Genomic DNA, 23,084 nt, shown 5'->3' on the forward strand with positions numbered 1-23,084 from the left:
TTAAATGTAGAACCCAAGGCAGAGCTCGATCTCAAAACTCTGAGATCATGACCTGAGCCGTATTTAAGAGCTGGGGAGCTTAACCAACTGTGCCACCCAGGTGCCCCTGACTGAAAATTCCCGATATTTGTATTCTTCAAGAATCTGTTCCTCCTGCTCATTTTTTTCTTGGTTCTTAGTCAGATCTTGTGTTCATCAGTGCCAGGTTATATTGGAGAAAAATTTGAAGCTGTGAGTGATGTTATCTTTTCTCCTTGAGGGTTTACTGTTGCTTCTCATAGGCAGCTAGGTTAAGACATCAGAAATCATAGATTACTTTGATTACAGATTAAAATGTTTAGAACTTGGGCCTTACTTCAGGGATCGGTCTGTTTCTGGTTTAGACTTTCTTATAAGGTAGCCAGTGTGGGTTGGTATTAGTTTCTGCTCAGTTTCTTGGCCTATCATCCTCTGCTTTTGGGCGGGGAGAAGGAAATGTCAAAAGCTAGGCTTGCTTCTCTAAGAATTCCCTCTTCTATCTCATTCTGTGGATAGCTGTCTGAAGCCTTCCGACATATCCTGTTTTTTTCTGTGTGTTTTTGTCCATCTCTTCTTCTTTTTTTTTTTTTTAGATTTTATTTATTTATTTGACACAGAAAGAGAGAGACAGCAAGAGAGGGAACACAAGTAAGGGGAGTGTGAGGGGGGGAGAAGCAGGCCTCCCACTGAGCTGGGAGCCTGTTGTGGGGTTCAAACCTAGGGCCCTAGGATTATGTCCTAAGTTGAAGGCAGACACCTAACCACCTGAGCCACCTAGGCGCCCCGTCCATCTCTTCTTGTTCTGGCGAGAAGGTTTTTCCAAATAGCCTAGTTTTCCACTTAATCACTTTAAAAAAAAAAAAAAAGGCATTGAATTAAGTGTATTTTGCCAAATCTTATAGCATTGTATGTTTCATATTCTTTGTTTTGCATGTTTAAAGATTTTATATTGCCTGCTTGCTGTATTTGTTCTGTGATTTGAATTACAAGTGAAAAGTTCCAATCACCAGTTTGTATTAATTTCTCTTTCTTTAATGAATAGGCAGACTTGGGACAGTTCTCTTAGTCTTAAAGGTGAAGTTCCGTCATTTGTTACTCAGGTTAGGGTATTGTGGTATGTTAGCTGCCCTGGCTCTATTACAGTGTTCATATCTGAAGAACTTAAAGCTAAGTAAATCAAAGTAAATTAAGCATACATGTGGAAATGGATTTTGTCTGCATCTTAGACACCTCTCCAGATAAATTTAGAATAAAATTTGTAGAATTTTTCCTTACAGTGTTGCTTTCTTTCAGTGTGAAGACTTAGAATCGTCTTTAAAGGATGCCAGTTTTGAGAAAGAGTCAACAGAAGCACAAAGTTTGGAGGTAAAAACAGTATCTATAATTATAAAAGCTGGGATTAAGGTTTTTGCTAGATATCATAAACTTTAAGGAAATGTATCTCCTCAAAATTATTTTAAAAGAAATGTGAAAGAGTATTTCTAGATGTTAAAACTTTTTTTTTTAAATAAACGTATAATGTATTTTTATTCCTAGGGGTACAAAGTTAATTATAGGAAATGGAACATTAGGTAACATAAAATATTTTTAAAAATTTGAACTTTGCTTGCTAACTTGTTTTGAGCGAGGCATATTCAGTTTATGGAACCTAGGGCCTTATAGAAGCTCCTTATTTTTCATTCTTGGGAATGAAATGTATTAAGTAACCATTCCCTTTTTTGATTCTTTTTGCTCTAGAAAGGAAAAAATAGAAAGATTCATTTTCATAAATTTAGGAATAGTTGGCAGGAATAAATTATGAAAATTGTGGCAGTATGTGCCTTTACTTCATCCCCACTGTATTAGGAGCTGACTAGAATTAGACCAAAGATTTATATTGTAAGCAGTGATGTGCTGGTAAAGGTTTAATAGCTGGCTCACTGAAAAGCAGGAATCCTTGTTTGTAGCATTTGCTTGGTTCTGTTTTGTAAATACTTCCAATTTCAAGGTACCAACATGATGTCACTGCATGTAGGGTTTGGAAGAGATAACTTATAGTCAGCTCTCTTGAGCCAGGTATGATATAGCTAGTAATAAGGGAAATAATAAAAATTTGTCATTTAGCTAAGCTATAATAGATTAGAGTAAATGCTATTTGTTATTATTTAGAGATGGAAGTATTGTCAGAAGCATACAAATACTAAAGTAGAAAACAATGGATTTTGTACTTTTGGTATATGTGTTCAGACAGTCCAGCTCGGCTGTTATCAATCACTGATGTCTGTAACCATCAGAAAGTCTATTATTATAACACTGGATATTAACTGGAATTAAAATAGAAATTAAGAAAAAAAGCTATAGATTATGTCTCAGAATTTCCCGTAGAGCCCAAAGGAAGTTATAAATTGAATTCCAAATGGAATAAATTTCTTAATCTTTTCTTTCTTCATTTGTTACCTAATAATATCCTCAAGAACTTGTTTGAAATTGTTTTATTTACTGATCTTCTGTTTTATCTCCTCTTCTAGCAGTAACTTAATAGTTTGATTTAAAAAAAAAAATCACAGAAGGCATCTAGCCTAGTAACAGAAGAGCAAAAACTGGACAAAAAAGGCATTTACTCAAGTTTGGTAGTATTTTTTTTTTTTAAATATTTTATTTATTTGACAGAAATCATCACAACTAGGCAGAGAGGCGGCAGAGAGAGAGGAGGAAGCAGGCTCCCTGCGGAGCAGAGAGCCCGATGTGGGGCTCGATCCCAGGACCCTGGGATCATGACCCAAGCCGAAGGCAGTGGCTTTAACCCACTGAGCCACCCAGGCGCCCCTCAAGTTTGTTAGTATTGTGGATAAAATAAAACACACCAATTTATTCTTAAGACATTGAATTTATATTATCTAGCAGGAAAATTTAAATGAACATTTTAGAACTTTTTCTCCGATTTTTATAATTTAAAAAAATTTGTGATGTTTATTTTTAAGCTTGGTAGACATAATATAAACTATATATGATATAATTTAAAAATTTGATGGTTGAATCAGTAGATAAAATCTAAACTGTAATTTTGATTCAAGTCAGGGAATTCAAATAATTAAACAACCGAAGTTCGGAAATACATATAAACATGTTTTTTAACCACTGTAATATAGTATGTACTTGTTTGTTTGTTTTTTTTTTTTTTGGTCTCTATAAAATTCTTTGAATCTTTTGGTTTTTTTTTTTTAACAAGTTTGTTGAAGGATCACAAATATCAGAGGTATGTTTATTACAGTATTTAAAATCCAATTGGAATGATTCAGTAACTAATCATTTAAAATGAAAAAGGTCTGGGGCGCTTGGGTGGCTCAGTGGATTAAGCTGCTGCCTTCGGCTCAGGTCATGATCTCAGGGTCCTGGGATCGAGCCCCGCATTGGGCTCTCTGCTCCGCAGGGAGCCTGCTTCCTCCTCTCTCTCTGCCTGCCTCTCTGCCTACTTGTGATCTCTCTCTCTGTCAAATAAATAAATAAAATCTTTAAAAAAAAAAAAAGAAAAAAAGAAAAAGGTCCAGGGGCACCTGGGTGGCTCAGTTGTTAAGCAGCTGCCTTTGGGTCAGGTCATGATCCCAGGTTCCTCGGATCAAGCCCTATGTTGGACTCCTTGCTCGGCAGGAAGCCTGCTTCTCCCTTTCCTACTCCCTCTGCTTGTGTTCCTGCTCTCACTGTTCTCTCTGTCAAATGAGTAAATAAAATCTTTAAAATTAAAAAGGTCCCAGAAAATAATTCAATGCAGAACAGTATTATGAAGCAGTCTTGATTATTTTTTGAGTTTATTTTTTATTATGTCTTTAATCTTACTGAATCAGACCTATTTCTCGTTTTTTTCCTTTATAATGCTCTAAAGCAGAGGTTGGCAAACTATGTTCTCTCCACCTGTTTTTTTGTTTTGTTTTTTACTACAGTTGATACAAACGTTAGATTAGTTTCAGGTATACAGCATAGTGATTGAACATCTCTATACTTTATGCTTTGCTCACCACAAGTATAGCTACCATCTGTCAACATACAATGCTATTACAGTCTCATTGACTGTATTTCCTATGCTGTACCTCTTATTCCCATGACTTAATTCATTCCATTAATTGGAAGCCTGATCTCCCGCTCACCCCTCATTTTGCCCATCCCCCTCACCATCTTTCCTGTGGCAACCATCAGTTTATTTTCGAAATTTTTAGGTCTGATTCTGCTTTTTGTTTATTTGTTTTGTTTTTTTAGATTACACATACGAGTGCAATCATTTAACATTTATCTTTCTCAGTCTGACTTGTTTCACTTAGCAAAATACCCTCTAGGTCCATCCACACTGTCACAAATGGCAACAAAACAAAACAAACAAAAAAACCATCATTTTTTATGGCTATGTAATATTCCGTTGTGTATATATACCATCTCTTCTTTATCCATTCATCCATCGTTGAACAGTTATGTTTCTTCCCTATTTTTGCTATTGTAAATAATGCTTCAATAAACATAAGATATATATATCTCTTTGGATTAGTGTTTGTTTTTTTTTTTAATAAAAAGTAGTGGAATCATTGAATCATATAGTACTTCTACTGCTTTCCACAGTGGCTGTACCAGTTTATATTCCCAGCAGCAATGAATGACAGTTCCTTTTTCTCCACATCCTTGCCAACACTTGTTATCTCTTGTCTTTTTTTTTTTAAGATTTTATTTATTTATTTGTCAGAGAGAGAGAGCGTACAGACAGACAGAGGGGCAGACGGAGAAGCAGGCTCCCCGCTGAGCAAGGAGCCCAATGTGGGACTCGATCCCAGGATGCTGGGATCATGACCTGAGCCGAAGGCAGCTGCTTAACCAACTGAGCCACCCAGGCGTCCCTCTTGTCTTTTTGATTTTAGCTATTTTGACAGGTGTGAGATGACACCTTATTGTGGTTTTGAATTGCATTTCCTTGATGAATGATGTTGAGGATTTTTTCATGTGTCTCTTGGCCATCTGTATGTCTTCTTTGGAGAAATGTCTGTTCAGGTCCTCTGCCCATTTTTAACCAAATTGTTTGGTTTCTCCACCTGTTTTTGTAAATAAAATTTTATTGGAACACAGCCATGCTCGCTCATTTACATGTCTTTGCATTCTTACTACATAGGCATATTGGGACGGAGACTACATGGCCTAAAAACCTAAAATATTTACTCTCTGGCTTTTTGGAGAAAAAAGTTTGCTGACCCCTGCTAGCATTGCTATTATTTAAATGGTATAAAAATGTACAAATATGTAAACTAAATTTATTTGATTTATAACACATGTGTTTGATTATACTTGTCTGATTTATCATAACCCAGAAGTCCTATTCTTGTCTTATAAAGTTGGCTTCCTTTTTCAGACGGTCTATGATTCTCTGAACAAGACTAAATCTGAACTTGAGGATGAAATACTTCTTCTGGAAAACCAACTAGAAGAAGAGAAATCTAAACATTCTGAACAAGATGAATTGGTAAGGTTTTTGTTAAATGAGGAGACTGTAGGAAAAGGAAGGTTGCTGAATTTTAAGAAATTAATAGGTATTGGGGTGCCTGGTGGCTCATTCAGTTAAGTGTCCGACTCTTGATCTCAGATCTCAGCTCTGGTCGAGATCTCAGAGTCATGTATTCAAGCCTTGTGTTGAGCTCTGTGCTGGACATGAAGCCTACTTTAAAAAAAAAAAGGTATCAGGTAAGGTATTGCATGCATTCTAAAAAAATCCAAAAATTACAGAAGGCTGTTAAGTAGAAAGTAAAATTTTCAAGATTCACTAGCTTTTTTTTTTTTTTTTTAATATGTTAGGGGTACCATTACCATGTTAAGTATCTTGCATATTTTTAGAGAGATTTTCTATGTGCACTATAAAGTAGCTCACATAAATAAAGTTGAATAATCACATACATGGTAGTTTTTTTTTATTATATTCAAAAGGTATTTTGAGAACATTTTGACTTTGCTTTATTTGTCATTTATTTTAAAATCTGTTATTAGGAAGATCTAAATGTGTGTGATTATTTAGTAAGATATGTCAGTGAACTTAATCTTGAGCTTATATAGCTTAAACATCATGAAATATTAAAGATGAGATGAAATACTATTGCTGTCTTTCATATAAAATTTCTAAGCATATGGCTGACAAGTTTTCTTAGAGTCCTCATTTTTTTTTTTGAGTAGATGTATTTAGGTTAACAATATAGCTAAGGTATGTGGTGTCTTAGAAGCTGGAGAGATTTTAGTAAATAAATACTCATTTATTGATCGATGTTGTCTTTCCAGATGGTGGATATTTCAAAAAGGATACAGTCCCTAGAAGATGAATCAAATTCTCTTAAATCACAAATGGCTGAAGTAAGTTGAATTAGCCTAGAAGGTCTGTTGCTTTTGAAAATCATTTTAATTTTACTGTTTTATGTTTAAAAAAGAAGATGTAATACTAGAATTTGAGATAGTCCCTTGTAGAAGGTACTTCAGGAAGGTTCATTTTTTTATTGGACAGAAACTTACTGAGTTCTTGCTATGTACTGGTCATTGTTGGAAGGTGCTTGGCACTTAATTTTAGTAGACAAAATAGACAGGAAAGCTCTCATATAGTTTAAATTCTAAAAAGAGAGGCAGATAATAAAAATTTAACAAAATTTTCTACATAGTACATAAAAGATTATAAGTGGTTAAATCCTTTATCCAAGGCCACATGACAAGTTCATGGCAGAGCCATGTCTGGACCCTGATTCTAAACTGGCCTTTTTTCTGCTACCCCACACTGCTTTTCCTATTAATATTGGTGTGTTTTTTACTTTAATTCCATGTTTTAGGGAGTATGTGTAAAAAAGAACTATTGTATTAAATAAATTAATATATTAATTTTAAATTTAAATAAATTTAAATTTAAATAAATTTAAAATTTAATTAATACATTAAAATAAATAAAAATAAATACATAAATTCTTATAAGCTTAATGTATTGTGTTTTACTTAGGCTAAAACAACCTTCAGAGTATTTCAAATGAATGAAGAGCGACTTAAGATAGCTCTAAAAGATGCTTTGAGTGAAAATTCCCAACTTCAGGAAAGCCAGAAACAGGTTTGTACTCTATAGGGACTTTTAAACTGTGAATATATAATTTTAAATGTTCTGGGCATACTCATGACTGACCCATGCTAGGGGCAAGATTTGCCTTTTCCTGGGAAGCAGGAGAGCAGGACTATCTCCCATATATCCTTTGGTGTCTCTTTTATATAGGGTGCAAATTGTATACTCCTGGCACCTTGTTCTTCCGGTAGTTAAAGTAATCCAGGGCAAATTTTAATAATCACAGCAAATAGCATTTAGTACCAACTCCTTAAAGCCGGACTGAAGGAAGGAAGAGAATCGTTGAAGCTATGGGTCTGGGGCCTAAAGATAGAAGCAGTTCTGGTGGTAGATCAAATGAGGATTTAGCTTTAACCTTTTCCTTCTTTATATAGATAGATAGATAGATAGATAGATAGATACTCTCACACACCCAAATATATTTCCTGTCTCACTATTCTTCCAATGCAGTAGAATTTTTCCGTGAGAAAATTTTTCATTGATTACATTATTTGCAGGTTTTTTTTTTTAAATGTTTACAACTGAGCCACATGATGTGCTCTAAATGTTCTGTTTTACCCAACATTTTCTTTGCTCTAGGGTAATTGTTTTGTTTCCTATATACTTGTCTGTATATCTGTCTTCTGGAGATGCTGAATATCTTATTTATGCATTCAAGTGCTTTGTTAATATACTGATTTTATTTTATTTTTTTCTTGAAGCAATCCTTCCTGGGGTCTTCCATCCTCCTGGTTTGATAGGAACTTGTTCTCTAGGTCTGTTAATGCTTCTGCTGTCCCGAGATTTCACTTCACTCCCATTGTCTTCTGTGTTGGATCTTTTATTTTCTCTATCTAAGATGTGCTCTTTTGTGGTTAATTCTCGATAAGCTTCTTGAGAAAGAGATGTAGATGCTAACTTTTTAAAATTTTACATCTTTTTTTTTAAGATTTTATTTATTTATTTGACAGACACAGATCACAAGTAGGCAGAGAGACAGGCAGAAAGAGAGGGAGAAGCAGGCTCCCCGCTGAGCAGAGAGCCCGATGTGGGGCTCGATCCCAGAACCCTGGGATCATGACATGAGCCGAAGGCAGAGGCTTTAACCCACTGAGCCACGCATGCACCCCCAAAATTTACATCTTCTTGAGAACATCTTCATTTTGCTTGGATATCTTCTGAGTTGAAATATTTTTTTTTCTTGAAATTCTGACATTATTGATCCATTGTGTTCATTTTCCAATACTGCTTTTGAGAAGTTACATACTATTTGGATTACTGGATCTTTCTTTGTGATCTGCTCTTTTCCTCCCTGGAAGCTTTTAATATCTTTCATTGTTTCTGTTTCTCCAAAATGTCATGATGATGTGTAGTGTTTTTTCATACATTTGTTGGATACTCTTTCTTTTTTTTTTTTAAAGATTTTATTTATGTATTTGACAGACAGAGATCACAAGTAGGCAGAGAGGCAGGCAGAGAGAGAGGAGGAAGCAGGCTCCCTGCTGAGCAGAGAACCCGATGCGGGGCTTGATCCCAGGACCCTGAGATCATGACCTGAGCCGAAGGCAGAGGCTTTAACCCACTGAGCCACCCAGGTGCCCCTTTGTTGGATACTCTTAGTTTAGAAACTCTTGCTCTTGATTGAGTTCTGAGAAATTACTTCTTGCTTTTTGGGGGGATTTTTATATGATTATACAATAATTATTTGAAGATGTCCTCTTTGGTTTCTTTGTTTATATGGAAGTTTTATTGACTTATTCTTCTATATTTTTCAATTTTAAGTGTTCTTTTTGTTTTGCTTATGCCTCTTCTTAATTTATGCAAGCCATGTTCTTATCTTGCTGATTTTATTTTATTTTATTTTTTCTTTTTGAAGTGTTTTTCAGTTCCCTGAGTTGTCTTGTTTCCTTTAGTTTCTGTTTTGGTTGTGTCTTTTATCTAAGAGTTTCTTTTTAAAGTCAAGTATTAGGTGATTCACAGCAGTCTGCTCATTTGATAGTGAAACTCTCCATGTCTAATTGGAAGCTCTGTGTGTGTTATTGGGAGGCTCTTCTGTAGGGTAATCTGCCTAGGATGTTTTGTTGGAAGATCCCCAATTGTTGGCATTTGAAGACCATTTTCCATAGGGATGATACCTTCTCATTTTGAGAAGGTAGAAGCCCATTTGCCAACAGTGAGATGAGCAGCTTAGAGAGGTAAGGGTTGTTGGTTTGTCACTATTTAGTAAGTCATCTTTCACTTAATACTTGTATGTTTTCAATATTTTACTCACTTTCACCTGGGGCATGTGCCTGAGAGTTTCATATTCTGCCTCTCTAGAGAATAACTTCCTAAGCTTTGCCAGATGTGTATGTATGTGTAAGTATGTGTGTGTGTGCATGTGTGCATGCATGTGAAAGATGAGAGTGGGAGGGAGGGATGAATGGAGAGTAAGAATGTGTGTGTATGTGTGTATATTTATTTATGTGCAGGGAGAGCATGAGGGACTTTCTAACTTTTTTTGTACATACTTTCAGGCAGTCCTTCTCTTTTCAGTCCCACTTATACCTCTAGTATTAGTGCCCCCAAATTACGAGCATTTTGTGTTGTATTAAATCAACCTGAATTTGGCTTTCCCATCTTCTGAGTAAATTTCAGCTTTGCTGGTCTGCTAAATCTTTTTTTTTTTTTTTTTAATATTTTATTTATTTGTTTGACAGAGAGAGAGAGAGATCACAAGTAGGCAGAGTGAGAGGGGGAAGCAGGTTCCCTGCTGAGTAGAGAGCCCAATGTGGGCATGATCCCAGGACCCTGAGATCATGACCTGAGCCAAGGGGAGAGGCTTAACCCACTGAGCCACCCAGGCGACCCTGGTCTGCTAAATCTTTTACTATACTTCATTCTCTTTCTACATTTTTTTTTTTTTCCCAGAGAGAGTGAGTTGGAGGGAGGGTTAGAGGGAAGACAGAGAAATCTTAAGCAGGCTCCATGCCCAGTGGGGAGTGTGATGTAGGACTCAGTCCCAGAGATCAGGACTGGAGCCGAAATCAAGAGTCACTCAACCAGCTGGGCCACCCAGATGCCCCTCTACTTTGTACTTGTAGAATTACTTTTTTTTCATTGCCTATTTTCTTTTTCCTTGTGGGTTTGTGCTGCTGCTTTTTTTCCTTTTCCTAAGTCTTTTAGTAGGTTTACTTTCAATTTAATAGATTTCAGGAGAAAGTGGTGGTAAACCTTGTATAAAATTGCTCTGTTATAATAAAAACTGGCCTTTTCTAGCTTGAAAAAATTTCATCTAGGTTGTCTTCTTTTTTTCTTTTTTATTAAAAGATTATTTATTAGAGAGAGAGGGGTTGGGAGGGGCAGAGGGAGAGGAAGAGAGAAACTTAAGCAGACTCCACGTTGAGTGTGGAGCCTGACACGAGGTTTGGTCCACAACCCGGAGTTCATGACCTGAGGAAATCAAGGGTCAGATGCTCAATCAACTGTGCCACCCAGGCAACCCTAGATTGTCTTACTCTTTCAACCTGCTTTCATGTAATTCCTTTTTAATCACAAACGTTTTTAAAATAAACTATTCTATATTCACTGATGTCATGTTCTAATAACACTCCTTCTCTAACTTCTTAAGATTGCATGCTGGGTATGCAGTTTCTTTCTTTTTTCTTTTTTTTTTAAGATTATTCATTATTTATTTGAGAGAGGGAGTAAGCTAGAGAGAGTGAGCATGAGTAGGAGGAGCAGTAGATGGTGAGGAGGGACACCTATGTGGGGCTCCATCTCAGGACTCTGGGATCACGACCTGAGCTGAAGGCAGGTACCTAACCAACTGAGCCATCCAGACGCCCCTGGGTATGCAGTTTCTTTAGTAACTCACTGGAGTCCACCTAATCAAAAATTTAAAATTTTGTCTTCAATCATTTGTTTTTAGTCTGTTGGTGTCCTCTTAATTCTGTTATACATGTATAGAAAAAGTTGTTTTCTTGTGCTGAGAAATATGTTAATGAAGCCTTAGTTTTATAGAGAAATCCAATAATTACTGTTTGATAGAATTGAGTTTTAAAGATTTAATAAATTTGGACTTTCATATTTATATGGGCCATTTCTTTTGTGAATTGCTTGCTCATTCATTTTTTTCCTATTTTATTGTCTTCTAAGATCTTTTTGCATGTTAAGGTTATTAGTCATTGTTGCATATGTTATAAGAATTCCTTTCTAGTTACTTGTTTGTTTTTAGATTTTGTGCTACTTTTTGATTTGTGAAGCTTCTAAGTGTTATATAGTCAAATCTGTGTTTTATAACTATACTTACCTTTTGTGTCATGTTAAAAAAGTATTTCCTATAAAAGCATGTACATAAAAAAGATTGATTATGTAGAATTTAATCTCTTCCAGATTAATGGTATCTCTGGAAGTTTAGTTATCTTAACTATAAAACAGCACATGATTTTTAAAAAAAAATAGGACTTAAGGGATGGTAAGAAATGACCAAATCTAACATATATGTATATTTCAAAAAGCCTTTTATTTGTTATAAATTTATAATGTAAATCAGTTGAACAGTGTTTAAGTTTAAATGTTTCTTATTTTACATTGTCTTTCTTGAAAATTCTTTGAAATCAGGAGCCTGCCCTTTATTCCCTTCTTTCCTTCTTTCATTCTTCCCTACTTCCCTTCTCAGCAACACATTGTGTTGTATAATACCTATTAATGATACATCTAAATATATAAAGAAATTCCTCTACACATAAGTATGAAAAATAATGAGCTGTTTTTGGGGGGGGGGTTGAACTTTAGCTTTTACAAGAAGCTGAAGAATTGAAAGAACAAGTGAATCAACTTAATAAACAGAAAATAGCATTTGAAGACTTTAAAGTAGATGCAGAACAAGTTCTGTGTGATAAAGAAAATCAGATCAAGGTAAGTGCCCCTTGATGGTTTTAGTGACTGTGAGTCAGCTGGAATTTTGTACTAATTTTGAAATTTGAAAATTTTGTCTTAGCAGCTTTCACTTTTATAATTATTTGGTCAAATTTGAGCATGTGTACTTCTTTGGCATTCATTTTAATTTGTACCAGTATTGTCATTCTTGCTCCCAAATCCTCTTGAAGACTTACAGATGTGTAACATGTATTATATATTATGTAATAATATGTATTATATCTTTTATAATATATATCATATATTAGATATTAATAATATCTAATTCTATTAAGAAGAAGTTGGAAAGAATTTTAGAAATTAGACAGATGAAATTATATGTACTGGCTGGATATCTGTAATACCTAGATTAGCTGGTGTATGTACTTTCATGGAGAATGAATAGTTTTCAAAAAAATAAGTCTAATTGAAACTTGACTCTGGTAGGAATATAATAATTGATATTATGTAGTATTTGTTCACCTTTTCCTATCCTTGTTTGCCTCATTGTAGCCCTTTTTCTTGCCTGCTCTTTTAAATCTTGTGCTTTCAAGCTGTAAATAGCTGTAAATAGTATTAAGTAATAAGATGTAAAGCTAACATTCTGTAATCTATGCAGTAAAGTGGAGGTTACCATCTTGAAACCTACATAGTTAGGCTCTTTACGTTGTTACTAAGAATGTTTTGAAGATTCTAGCTTTAGGAGTTGTATGCATAATTTGGTGTATTGTTTTATTTTTTTCCCTAAACTTACCCTACTGAAGAACTTGGGATTCTTCCTAAACAAAACAAGAATGAGATGCTAATCTCAAGTTCAGTCAAAGCTGTAAGCCATGTTATTTGTGCCTGAAACACTCAAGGGGGAAGAGATTGGAGGGTGGAAATTATAGACCAGAATGGGTTTTTAGGTGGGTCCTTCCATAGAATTACATGGTACAGTCATTTTATTATGTATGATGCTAGAAAATCTTTATTTGAGAAAATTCAAAAAGGGCTGTTGGAAAGCCTGTAATATAGCAATTCAGATTCTGTTATATATATTTTTTTCTTTATTTCAGTTGAACTCTTTAGGTAGTCATTAACTTGAAAAAATCAGATCTGTAAAATCTGTGATCTTTTTATATATCATGTGTCCCACTTGCAGATTTGGTTGACCTCACACAAAATTTACTCATTAATGGCCACTCTAATTTGTGGCATGTGAAGAATGTCCTATAAGAAAATGTTTTGTTACTTTATAGTCATGTGATGTATTTAGCAAAAATAGACCATTAAAAAGTAGGAATAAACAGGTTTGGTTTTTAACTCGTAAGGTTTTTTTTTAATGAACATATAATGTATTATTTGTTTCAGGGGTACAGGTCTGTGATTCATCAGTCTTACATAATTTACAGCACTCACCATAGCACATACCCTCCCTAGTGTCCATCACCCAGCCATCCCATCCCTCCCAGCCCCCTCTCCACTCCAGCAACTCTTAGTTTGTTTCCTGAGATAGAGTCTTTTATGGTTTGTGTCCCTCTCTGGTTTGGTCTTATTTTATTTTTCCTTCCTTTCCCATATAATCCTCTGTCTTGTTTCTCAAATTCCTCATATTAGTGAGATCATATGATAACTTGTAGAGTTTAATAGTCAATAAATGTTACAGTTTTTGAGGGTATTAACATATCTTAATATCAGCTGGTGAATAACGGCTCATGTATTGTTATCTATATAGACTGATTTTTAAACTGTGACTGCACATTCAGAAGTTGTAAATCAGTTAGCAAAAGACATTACCCTCCTTCTCTTTTCTCCCTTTTTTTACTAAACGTCCAGTCGCTGACTGAGCGCCTGATAAAGATGAAAGATTGGACTGCTGTGCTGGGAGAAGACATAACAAATGATGATAACTTGGACTTGGAAATGAATGAATCAGAAAATGGTATGCGATTGAGTGTCAAGGTGTGATTCATCCTCTTTTGCTAAAAATCATGAGTCTCTTGTATTTTCGTTTAGTTCCCTGTGTGCACCATGGTCTTTGTTTTGTTTTGTTTTTGGCTTTCAAGGGTTTTTTTTTTTTTAATTTAAATTCAATTAATTAACATAAAATATATTATTAGTTTCAGAGGTAGAGTTCAGTGATTCATAAGTTTTATATAACACCCAGTGCTCGTTACAACACATGCCCTCCTAATGTCCATCCCCACCTAGATACCCCATTCCTTCACTCCCCTCCTTTCTAGCAACCCTCAGTTTGTTTCCTATGATTAAGAGTCTCTTATGGTTTGTCTGCCGATGATTTCATCTTGTTTTATTTTTCCCTCCCTTCCCCTATGATCCTGTTTTGTTTCTTATATTTCACACATGAGTGAGGTCATATGATAATTGTCATTCTCTGATTGACTTATTTTGCTTAGTGTATTATATACCCTCCAGTTCCATCCATGTTGTTGCAAATGGCAAGATTTCATTTTTTTGATGGCTGTGTAATATTCACATATATATACACACACACCCCACATCTTCTTTATCCATTCATCTGTCAGTGGACATCTCGGCTCTTTCCATAGTTTGGTTTTTGTGGACATTGCTGCTATAAACTTTGGGGTGCAGGTGCCCCTTTGGATCACTACATTTGTATCTTTGGTGTAAATACCCAGTAGTGCAATTGCTGGGTTATAGGGTAGCTCTATTTTCAACTTTTTGAGGAGCCTCCAAACTGTTTTCCAGAGTGGCTAACACCAGTTTGCATTCCTAAGAACAGTGTAAGATGGTTTCCCTTTCTCCGTATTCTTGCCAACCTCTGTCATTTCCTGACTTGTTAATTTTAGCTGTCTGACCAGTATGAGGTGGTATATCTCATTGTGGTTTTGATTTGTATTTCCCTGATGCTGAGTGATATTGAGCATTTTTTTCATGCGTCTGTTGGCCATTTGGATGTTTTCTTGGATAAGTGTCTGTTCATGTCTTCTGCCCATTTCTTTTTTTTTTTTTTTTAAAGATTTTATTTATTTATTTGACAGAGAGATCACAAGTAGGCAGAGAGGCAGGCAGAGAGAGAGGAGGAAGCAGGCTCCCCGCGGAGCAGAGAGCCCGATGCGGGGCTCGATCCCAGGACCCTGAGATCATGACCTGAGCCGAAGGCAGCGGCTTAATCCACTGAGCCACCCAGGCGCCCCTTCTGCCCATTTCTTAACTGGACTATTTGTTCTTTGTGTGTACCATGTTCTTCATACAATTCTGCTTTGGCACATCTTCTTCATCTATCTCTAATACTCTGTCCCTCTCTTGCCATCCCTTATTATTAAGCTTCGGTTAGAGTACTCCCTTTTTAGTAAATATTTCTCCAAACTCCTCAGACAGACTTACAGCTTCTTTCCTCCATGTTCTTTTTATATATTGTACATTTTCACATTGCATCATGATAATTTCAGTGCCTGTTTTTCCCTGTCATGTCAGGTAATCAGATGAATGGGTGGGTAGTTTAAAAAATGAGTGTTATGTATATGAATACCTTAGGATATTGGTTTTTGTTTGTATGTTTTAATTAGATGGCTCAGTACTTTAATCCTGTCCATCACAAATTGTTATCACCACTGCTGGTTATGGTCTGGAAACTCAGTTAGGAGTTAGGTTCGCTATAGCTGCTCACTGTATTTTCAAACCAGTTCTTTGACTTGAAAAAAGAATTTTTTGTTGACGTAACTGTATTCATTGGAAATTGCAAAAAGAGTACAGAATGTTTTGTTTCTCTTTTACTAGTTTCTCCCAGTGGTAACTTTTCTGACCTTTGTGTCCTCTTTTTTCTCCCTCTACCCTCTGCATAGTTAATACACATTAAGGAGCAGAAAGTATGATTTTTTTTTTTTTTTTTTAGAAATTTCTTTGGTGATACCATTAATGCACTGAAAGAAAACTATGTTCCTAAAGTGAATACAGGTGCTTTGTTTTATTCTGCTTTATCTTACAAGAAGCAATTCCTTTTGTAATGAGAAAATGCAAATTTGTTTAATGTCCTTTTAATTTGGAGTAAAATTCCACTTATATTTTATATGCTGAAAGATTTCAAGAATAGTTGAAACCTTCTTATTATAAATTTGTTCTTGGAGTGAGTAGTGAAGAACCTCGTTAAATGAAATTGTGGTACTTTCAGTGCCTTATTATTTAGCTTCTTGGGAGCATGTCCAAGGCTATCCTGCCTTATATCATATTCTTTATTGTAGCAAGAAGGGTGATTATAAGGCTCTAGTTGCATGAACTAATAAAATCACTTGGATGTCTGTTTTGGAGTGGCACTGTTTCCCCAATTCATTGTTTTTGTTTTGTTTTGTTTTTTACTATAGATAATCAACCAAAAGGAGCTTTGAAGACGTTGGTTCATGCTGCTAAGGTTTGCATTACTGCATAAATATAAAGAATATAGAGAAGGAAATAGAACTTGGGTTAAATCTGTATGTCCTTAGTAATTATTTTAAAAGCCTATTTTATAGTTACCACCATAGAAGCAATCTAAATTTTCAGAAGTTATCAGGATTTCTTTATCAATTGCTTCTTTCTTTCTATAATAAGCTTAGAAATTCATATTGTTAATTTTTAGAATGTATCATAATATAGATTTTTAAAGTCTACACTAATGTTTTTGGATAAGGAATATATTAAAAATATTTAGTGTATTTTCTCTCATGTTTCTATCTTTGAGCATTTTTCTTCCTCTGATAGCAGTATTTTCCTATATTCCTGTTGCCCCATATCCTAATTTGAGAAGTAAATGCTAGGTTCACTTTCTTCTGGTTTATCCCTTCTCTTTTCCATTGTACTAGTGGTATCTTGATCTTTACTGAACTTTGTGAAGGCTTGGTAATGTAGTTTGAAGGTTGCTTTAATTAAAACTTCTGTGTTGAAAGTAAATATAATGAAAATAGCCACTTTTTAAGGATCAGTTATTGATCTTCTCTGTCTCTGTTCTGACATTTACAACTACTAATGACTATTAAATTTTCAAGATGGAAGCTGCATTGTTGGTTAATGCTTTCTAGATGACAATTTCATCAGAGTGATAAAAGAACTTCAAAAGGTTGGGGTGGTATATTGAGATTTTTTGTTTTTCCTTTTTTGGTATAACTGATTAATGTTTTGTTTTTTTCTTTCTTCCATTCTCTGAAGTTAAATACTTCTTTAAAAACCCTAGAAGGAGAAAGAAACCAAATTTACATTCAATTATCTGAAGTAGATAAGACAAAAGAAGAGCTTACAGGTAGGTTATCTGTATCTTTTTATACAGAATGGTACTGTTAATTGAATCAATTACAGAAAGGCCCAATTTGATTGTTTTTTTAACTTTTACTTTTGTTTCTGATTTGTGGAAAATTAGTACTGAGTTTTTTGCTTGTGGTGGTAAAGCCTGATTATCAGTTTCCTCCATATTCATATGAAATAAAAATAATGATATTATTTAAAAAAATGTAAAACCACACTTATCTTGGATTTCAGTGTTATATGTGTGATATGGTTTTATATGTTAAAAAGTAGCAAATTAAAACTGTTAACTTTTAAAAGATCATCCCTGTGATCAAGTTTTACTAGAGATGGTATCCAACATTAATGTCTGTTAAATAACTGTTCTTCGCATTGGCTTAAAGCCTAGGTCAACAGTTTTCTTGTGATGTAGATTTAAAAATTTCTGTGGAAAGACATGTGCACATTAAAATCATTTAATGTTAGCATATTTAAACTTTCCTTTTGATATATATGATTAATAGATGAATAATTATATGCCTTTAGAGTAATTAGAATGCTATTACATATGATTGCTAAATTTTTTTTTTAAAAGATTTTATTTATTTGACAGAGAGAGAGATCATAAGTAGGCAGAGAGGCAGGCAGAGAGACAGGAGGAAGCAGGCTCCCTGCTGAGCAGAGAGCCCCATGTGGGGCTCGATCCCAGGACCCCGAGATCATGACCTGAGCCAAAGGCAGAGGCTTAACCCACTGAGCCACCCAGGTGCCCCGATTGCTAAAATTTTAATGCTTGTTAGTATGATTTGGTGACTTTTGAAACTGCCCTCTTTACATGCAGTAAGTTTCGCATTAAGATTTGTGGTGGGGGCGCCTGCCTGGCTTAGTTCGTGGAACATGTGACTCTTAATCACAGAGTCATGAGTGCAAGCCCCACACTGGGTGTTGAATCTACTTAAACAAAAAAGATTTGTGGTGATGATTTATATACGTGTTTTGGGAGATGGCACCTCGATCTTAGAGAAGGTCAGAGGTGGAGTTACGAAGTTGAAAGATAAATGAGGTTTTTAATAACAATGTGCTAATTATCTAGCACTCATAATTACTTAAAATTGTTAATTTTTGTTTTATAGATAATTCTTTTAGGTGGGTTAGCATTTGAAACAAGCTAAAACTGTTATTTTTCTCTCCAATCTTGATCTGGATTAAGCTAGGGTGGTTTTGTACCATTTCTTATCAGAAGATTGAAATTTCTGGTCTGACTTATAACGTATATCTAAATTTTGCTTAAAAGGAGGGCTGGCCAGAGGTTAAGTATTAACTTGTAAACTTTTTACTAGATAAAAATACCATTGCTCATCATGTAGAAGCAGTTTCACAGGAAATGGTTTTTTTTTTTAAAGATTTAATTTATTTTTGTGAGAGAAAGTGTGCACACACTCACAAAGCCCGAGCAGGGGAAAACAAGCAGAGGAAGAAGCAGGCTCCCTGCTGAGCAGGGAGTGGGACAGGGGACTCAATCCCAGGATCCTGGGATCATGACCTGAGCCAAGGCATCCACTTAACCAACTGAAAGGTGCCCAGAGGAAATATTGAACTAAAATATTTCTCTTTAGAACTCTCATCTCCATAACCTTCTTGAGGATTTATTGGTTTTAGGCATCCTAACTGAAAATTAGATGCTGGAATTAGAATATTGAAGATTTTGGGAAATCTTGGAGTATTAAAAAAAAATCATAACAGTTTTTCTAGTTCTTTAATTAAAATACTAAAAAAAAGCATTTAGGTGAACAAAATATACATTTTCTGTGGAAAGAATTTTATTTATTAATAATTATTATTTTTGGTAATTTTAATCTTTATGAAGTGTTAATGTGCATCTCAAATATTTACTCCTTTAATCGTGATTTTTAAAAATTTTCTATAGAATATCTTGAAAATCTCCAGACTGAACAAGCATCTTTACAGTCAGAAAATATACAATTTGAAAGTGAGAATCAAAAGCTTCAGCAGAAACTTAAAGTGATGACCGAATTATATCAAGAAAATGAAATGACACTTCACAGGTAATAAAAATTATATAGATAAGTTTGCTGTTTGGCAAGTAAAATAGCTTAAAAATAGTGCATAATCACCTTATGTGATACTTAAAGTGCTCAATTTATGATTGGGTAATATCTCATCAGTTTATTTTTAAGGACGTTATTTGATCTTGAAACACTTTTTCTTCTGAATCTGACCATTTTTCATATGTTTCCTACTATGAGTCTCATCTAAACCATCATCATTAGTGCCTGGTTTATTGCAGTAGCCTTATGAGTAGTTGCTTTCCACGTAACTTCCTACACATTTGTTTGCAGTGGCATGCCCCTTCTAAAACATAAATTATGGGTATTGTCTCTGTCTTGTTTGCAAACTCCCAAGTGCCTTCATAGGACACTTAGAATTTAATCCAAAGCCTGTGGCCTACAAGACTCTGTAAGACCTGAACTTTGGCCAAGTTTTGTTTTTGTTTTTTTTTCCTGGTTATGCCTTTAATTTTGGCTTATTCATTTTCTTTTTCCTTCATTACCTTCCTGCCACACTGGCCTTCTCAATAATCTTTAGTATGCCAAGCACATCTGTACCTCAGGGCCTTTTCTACTAGCTCTTTCTGCCTTGAACTGGTATTACCCTGTATAAGGTTAAATCCTTCATTTCATCTGGGTCTAGGTTCAAATGTTGCTTCAAAGAATCTTTCCCTGATTATCCTGAGATAATACCTGCAATCCCTATCCTCTTGTCTTGCTTTATTTTTCTTTATAGCCCTTATAGTCTTCTGATGAATGATTGTCTTTTTTTTTTTTTTAATCTTCACAACATCAAATGTAAACTCCATGAAAGAATTGCTTTATTCTCTTTTCTTCTGTATTTTTGGTGCCTAATACTCTGTCTGGCACATGGTAGTTATTCAATAAACATTTGTTGAATATATGAATAAATATGTTTAGTACCTTTATATATTAGAGTGAAAGATTCTATGCATGTGGCAACTGATGCCTAAATGCATAGATACACAGGAGACTGTTGAAGACACTGATCTGGAGAGCCCAGATTTTCAAATACCACCATAAGACATATTTTTCCTCATAAAAGTAAATAAAATCTTACTTGATTTAATTAATTTAATTTCAAGCCCCTTTAATGAAAGTTATTACAGTTGATCTCATCATTCTTAGTTTCTATATTTGCAAATTTACCTACTTGTGAAAACTTACTTTTAACCCCAGACCAGTACTCATGGAGCTATAGTGGTCATTCTTAGACATGCACAGAATGGCTGACAATTTGAATCGTCCAATGTGCACGTTCCCAGTCTGCTTTTGTATTTCAGCTCTAATTTTGTCAATGGTTGTCCTTTTTACATTATATATAGTGCCACATTATTGTGCTTTTTGTTGGTGATTTAGTGGTTTAAAATGGCCCCCGCTATTTTCTGAAGTGCAGTTTAGTGTTCCTAAATGCAAAAAGGCTGTGGTATATCTTACAGAGAAAGTACAAGTGTCAGATTTAACAACAGATGTTAAATAAGGTGTCTTTAAACCAACACACATAAAACAGGGTTATGTATTGACTGGTAAATGAAAATGCTATCACTAGAGCATACAGAAACGTAATTCTGATTCCCTTAAGAGCACTGGTTTGTTATTTGCTAATTTAGGATTTGTGGTGACCTTATAGAATGTAACTAATGGGAATGAGATTCTTCTTTATGTATTTGGAAATGTTGGTAGATTTACCAACATTACACTGCCATCAGGATGCTGGGGATTTGTTAAGCTCTGTTATTGCCAAGCTGTGTACTTCAGTCATTCTTTGGAGTCTATTCAAAAATTAAAAACTTGCTGTTTATCATGTACCTTTGGGCCACTCGGGACTGCTCAGGATATGTAAGAGAAATAAACTTGACTAAATGGAAGAGCCACAGAGTGGACACTCATGGTTTCCATCAGTGAATTTAGGAATGGATGACCCTTCATTTTAAGTTAGGATGAAAGATACTGTGAGTAAAATTTGGACATTTTGTCCAAATTGGGATTATCTGAGGTTAAAGGAATACATTTGAGTGTATTTTTAAAATTTGATTGATTGGTTGATCATAGAATTTCAATGAGTAATGTTTAAAATTTCAAAGAGAAAGGCGTTCTCTGTAGATATTCAGAGCAAGGGTGGTAAGCTGAGTAGAATCCTGGCTCTGTGTGTATTGTTGACATTGTGATTTCATTCATTAATCTGAAATGTTTTGAATTCCCCAAATACTCTATATTCCATTTTTATACTTAAAATATTCAGTACTCAAGTTCAGTGAATTGTGCCACTCTTTTTTCTTTAGAGTAGAATATAGAGAGTTGATAGTGTTAGTAAAATGTTAAATTAAATTTTTTGCCTGCATACCAGTATGATTTAGATTCAGTCATTTTCCAGATACTCGATTGATGTTTTCTGTGATTGAAATATTACATTGCTAGCACTTTTCTAGGTCTAATATTTGAGAGAAGTGAAATAATGTAACACAGAAACTTGATATGTTGCTTTATTATTATATTTTTTTCTAGAGAGTGAGTGGCAGAGAGGAAGAGAATCTTTTTTTCAGATTTTTATTTTACTTATTTTTAGAGAGAGAGAGAGCACATGAGCATAGAGGGGTGTGCAGAGGGAGAGGGAGAGAGAGAATCTTAAGCAGGTCCCATGCCCAGTGTGGAGCCTGATGCGGGGCTCGATTTCACAAGCTTGAGATCATGACCTGAGCCATAATCAATGCTTAACCCACCCAGATGCCCCATTATGTTGCTTTAAATATGCAAAATAAGATGTGATTGTTTTTTGTCAAATCATCAAGCTTTTATAGTGCAATTTCCATCATTAATGAGTCTACCCAAATTCAAGGGGGAAGGTTCATAGACTTTATTTCTCAGCATCAGAGGTGTCAGAGAATTTCTGACCATTTTTAATCTAGATTCTGTAAAAATACACCTCCTTCCATCTCCAAACCCATTATAATTTTCATGTTTCTTCTGAAGGGGTGACTTTTATTTTCTTCTAACAGCTATGAAAGGATTGACCTAGCGAGGCTTTCTTAGCAATTGGTAATGTAGTTTGTGGCATATAAAACATTTATTCCTGCCCTGTTGAATTTCTTCAGTAGTTCGTCATGTTCCTCCCCAAAGTTCATGAAGAAGGGAGACATTCACATTTAGGACATGAAAATGTTTTCCTGTGGTGTTCAATAAGCATTTCTTGAAGGACCATTGTTACTGATGATATCATGTGAAACAACATGAGTAATATAGTATAAATGGAGTCACTACTTGCTAGCTCTATGCCTAGGTTCACTTACTTAGTTTCTCTGTGCTTCCTTTCTGTTCTTGTAGAGCTATTGTGATAATTATATATGGTAATAATATGTGTAAGAGTCTAAGAACAATTTCTTGCACATACTAATGGCTCACTAAGTTAGCTATTATTATTAAAAGAACTAGGAGTAGTAAGCACAACTATTACTACTACTTTTATTTACTTTGGATTCTTTAAAAGTGGTTTTTGTTTTTGTTTTGTGTATGTGAACTGTCCTGGAAGCCCAATTACTATGTTAATGACTTAATAACCAATTTAAAAATTATTGATTTATAGTTCATTACTTGGTGACTTCTTGTCTAATAAATGTATGTTGTGTTATATGATAAGTCTTGATAAATAATATATAGTCAGATAGTCTTTACTAATATTTACCTTTGGTCTTATTTTTATGATAAAGTCTTACAGAAAACTCTTAAAACTTTTATATTAGTAGCACTATATTAGACAAGATGGTTTATAATTTCAGTTTATAATATTAAGTTCC

The 23,084-nt window shown here is 34.7% G+C and overlaps 1 protein-coding gene across 15 annotated transcripts in view; it reads left to right on the forward strand.

The window, feature by feature from the left end:
- Nucleotides 1-23,084, forward strand: part of MIA2 (MIA SH3 domain ER export factor 2) — an 87,538-nt gene that overhangs the window by 36,746 nt on the left and 27,708 nt on the right. For 9 of the 15 annotated variants that reach the window (XR_006818629.1, XM_046007551.1, XM_046007556.1 and 6 more), the window contains 10 exons: nucleotides 1,312-1,383; nucleotides 3,227-3,253; nucleotides 5,381-5,491; nucleotides 6,295-6,366; nucleotides 6,995-7,099; nucleotides 11,864-11,986; nucleotides 13,805-13,910; nucleotides 16,312-16,358; nucleotides 17,132-17,222; nucleotides 19,131-19,269. Coding sequence is in view for 14 of the 15 variants with exons in the window: in XM_046007551.1 (XP_045863507.1) it covers nucleotides 1,312-1,383; nucleotides 3,227-3,253; nucleotides 5,381-5,491; nucleotides 6,295-6,366; nucleotides 6,995-7,099; nucleotides 11,864-11,986; nucleotides 13,805-13,910; nucleotides 16,312-16,358; nucleotides 17,132-17,222; nucleotides 19,131-19,269 (893 nt within the window). In the remaining variant the exon portion in view is untranslated. The remainder of the gene's footprint in view (nucleotides 1-1,311; nucleotides 1,384-3,226; nucleotides 3,254-5,380; nucleotides 5,492-6,294; nucleotides 6,367-6,994; nucleotides 7,100-11,863; nucleotides 11,987-13,804; nucleotides 13,911-16,311; nucleotides 16,359-17,131; nucleotides 17,223-19,130; nucleotides 19,270-23,084) is intronic. The other 6 variants (XM_046007552.1, XM_046007554.1, XM_046007562.1 and 3 more) reach the window with 1 other exon arrangement.

Source organism: Meles meles, chromosome 6 (genome assembly GCF_922984935.1).
Source record: "Meles meles chromosome 6, mMelMel3.1 paternal haplotype, whole genome shotgun sequence".
In the NCBI taxonomy this organism is placed as follows: Eukaryota; Metazoa; Chordata; class Mammalia; order Carnivora; family Mustelidae; genus Meles; species Meles meles.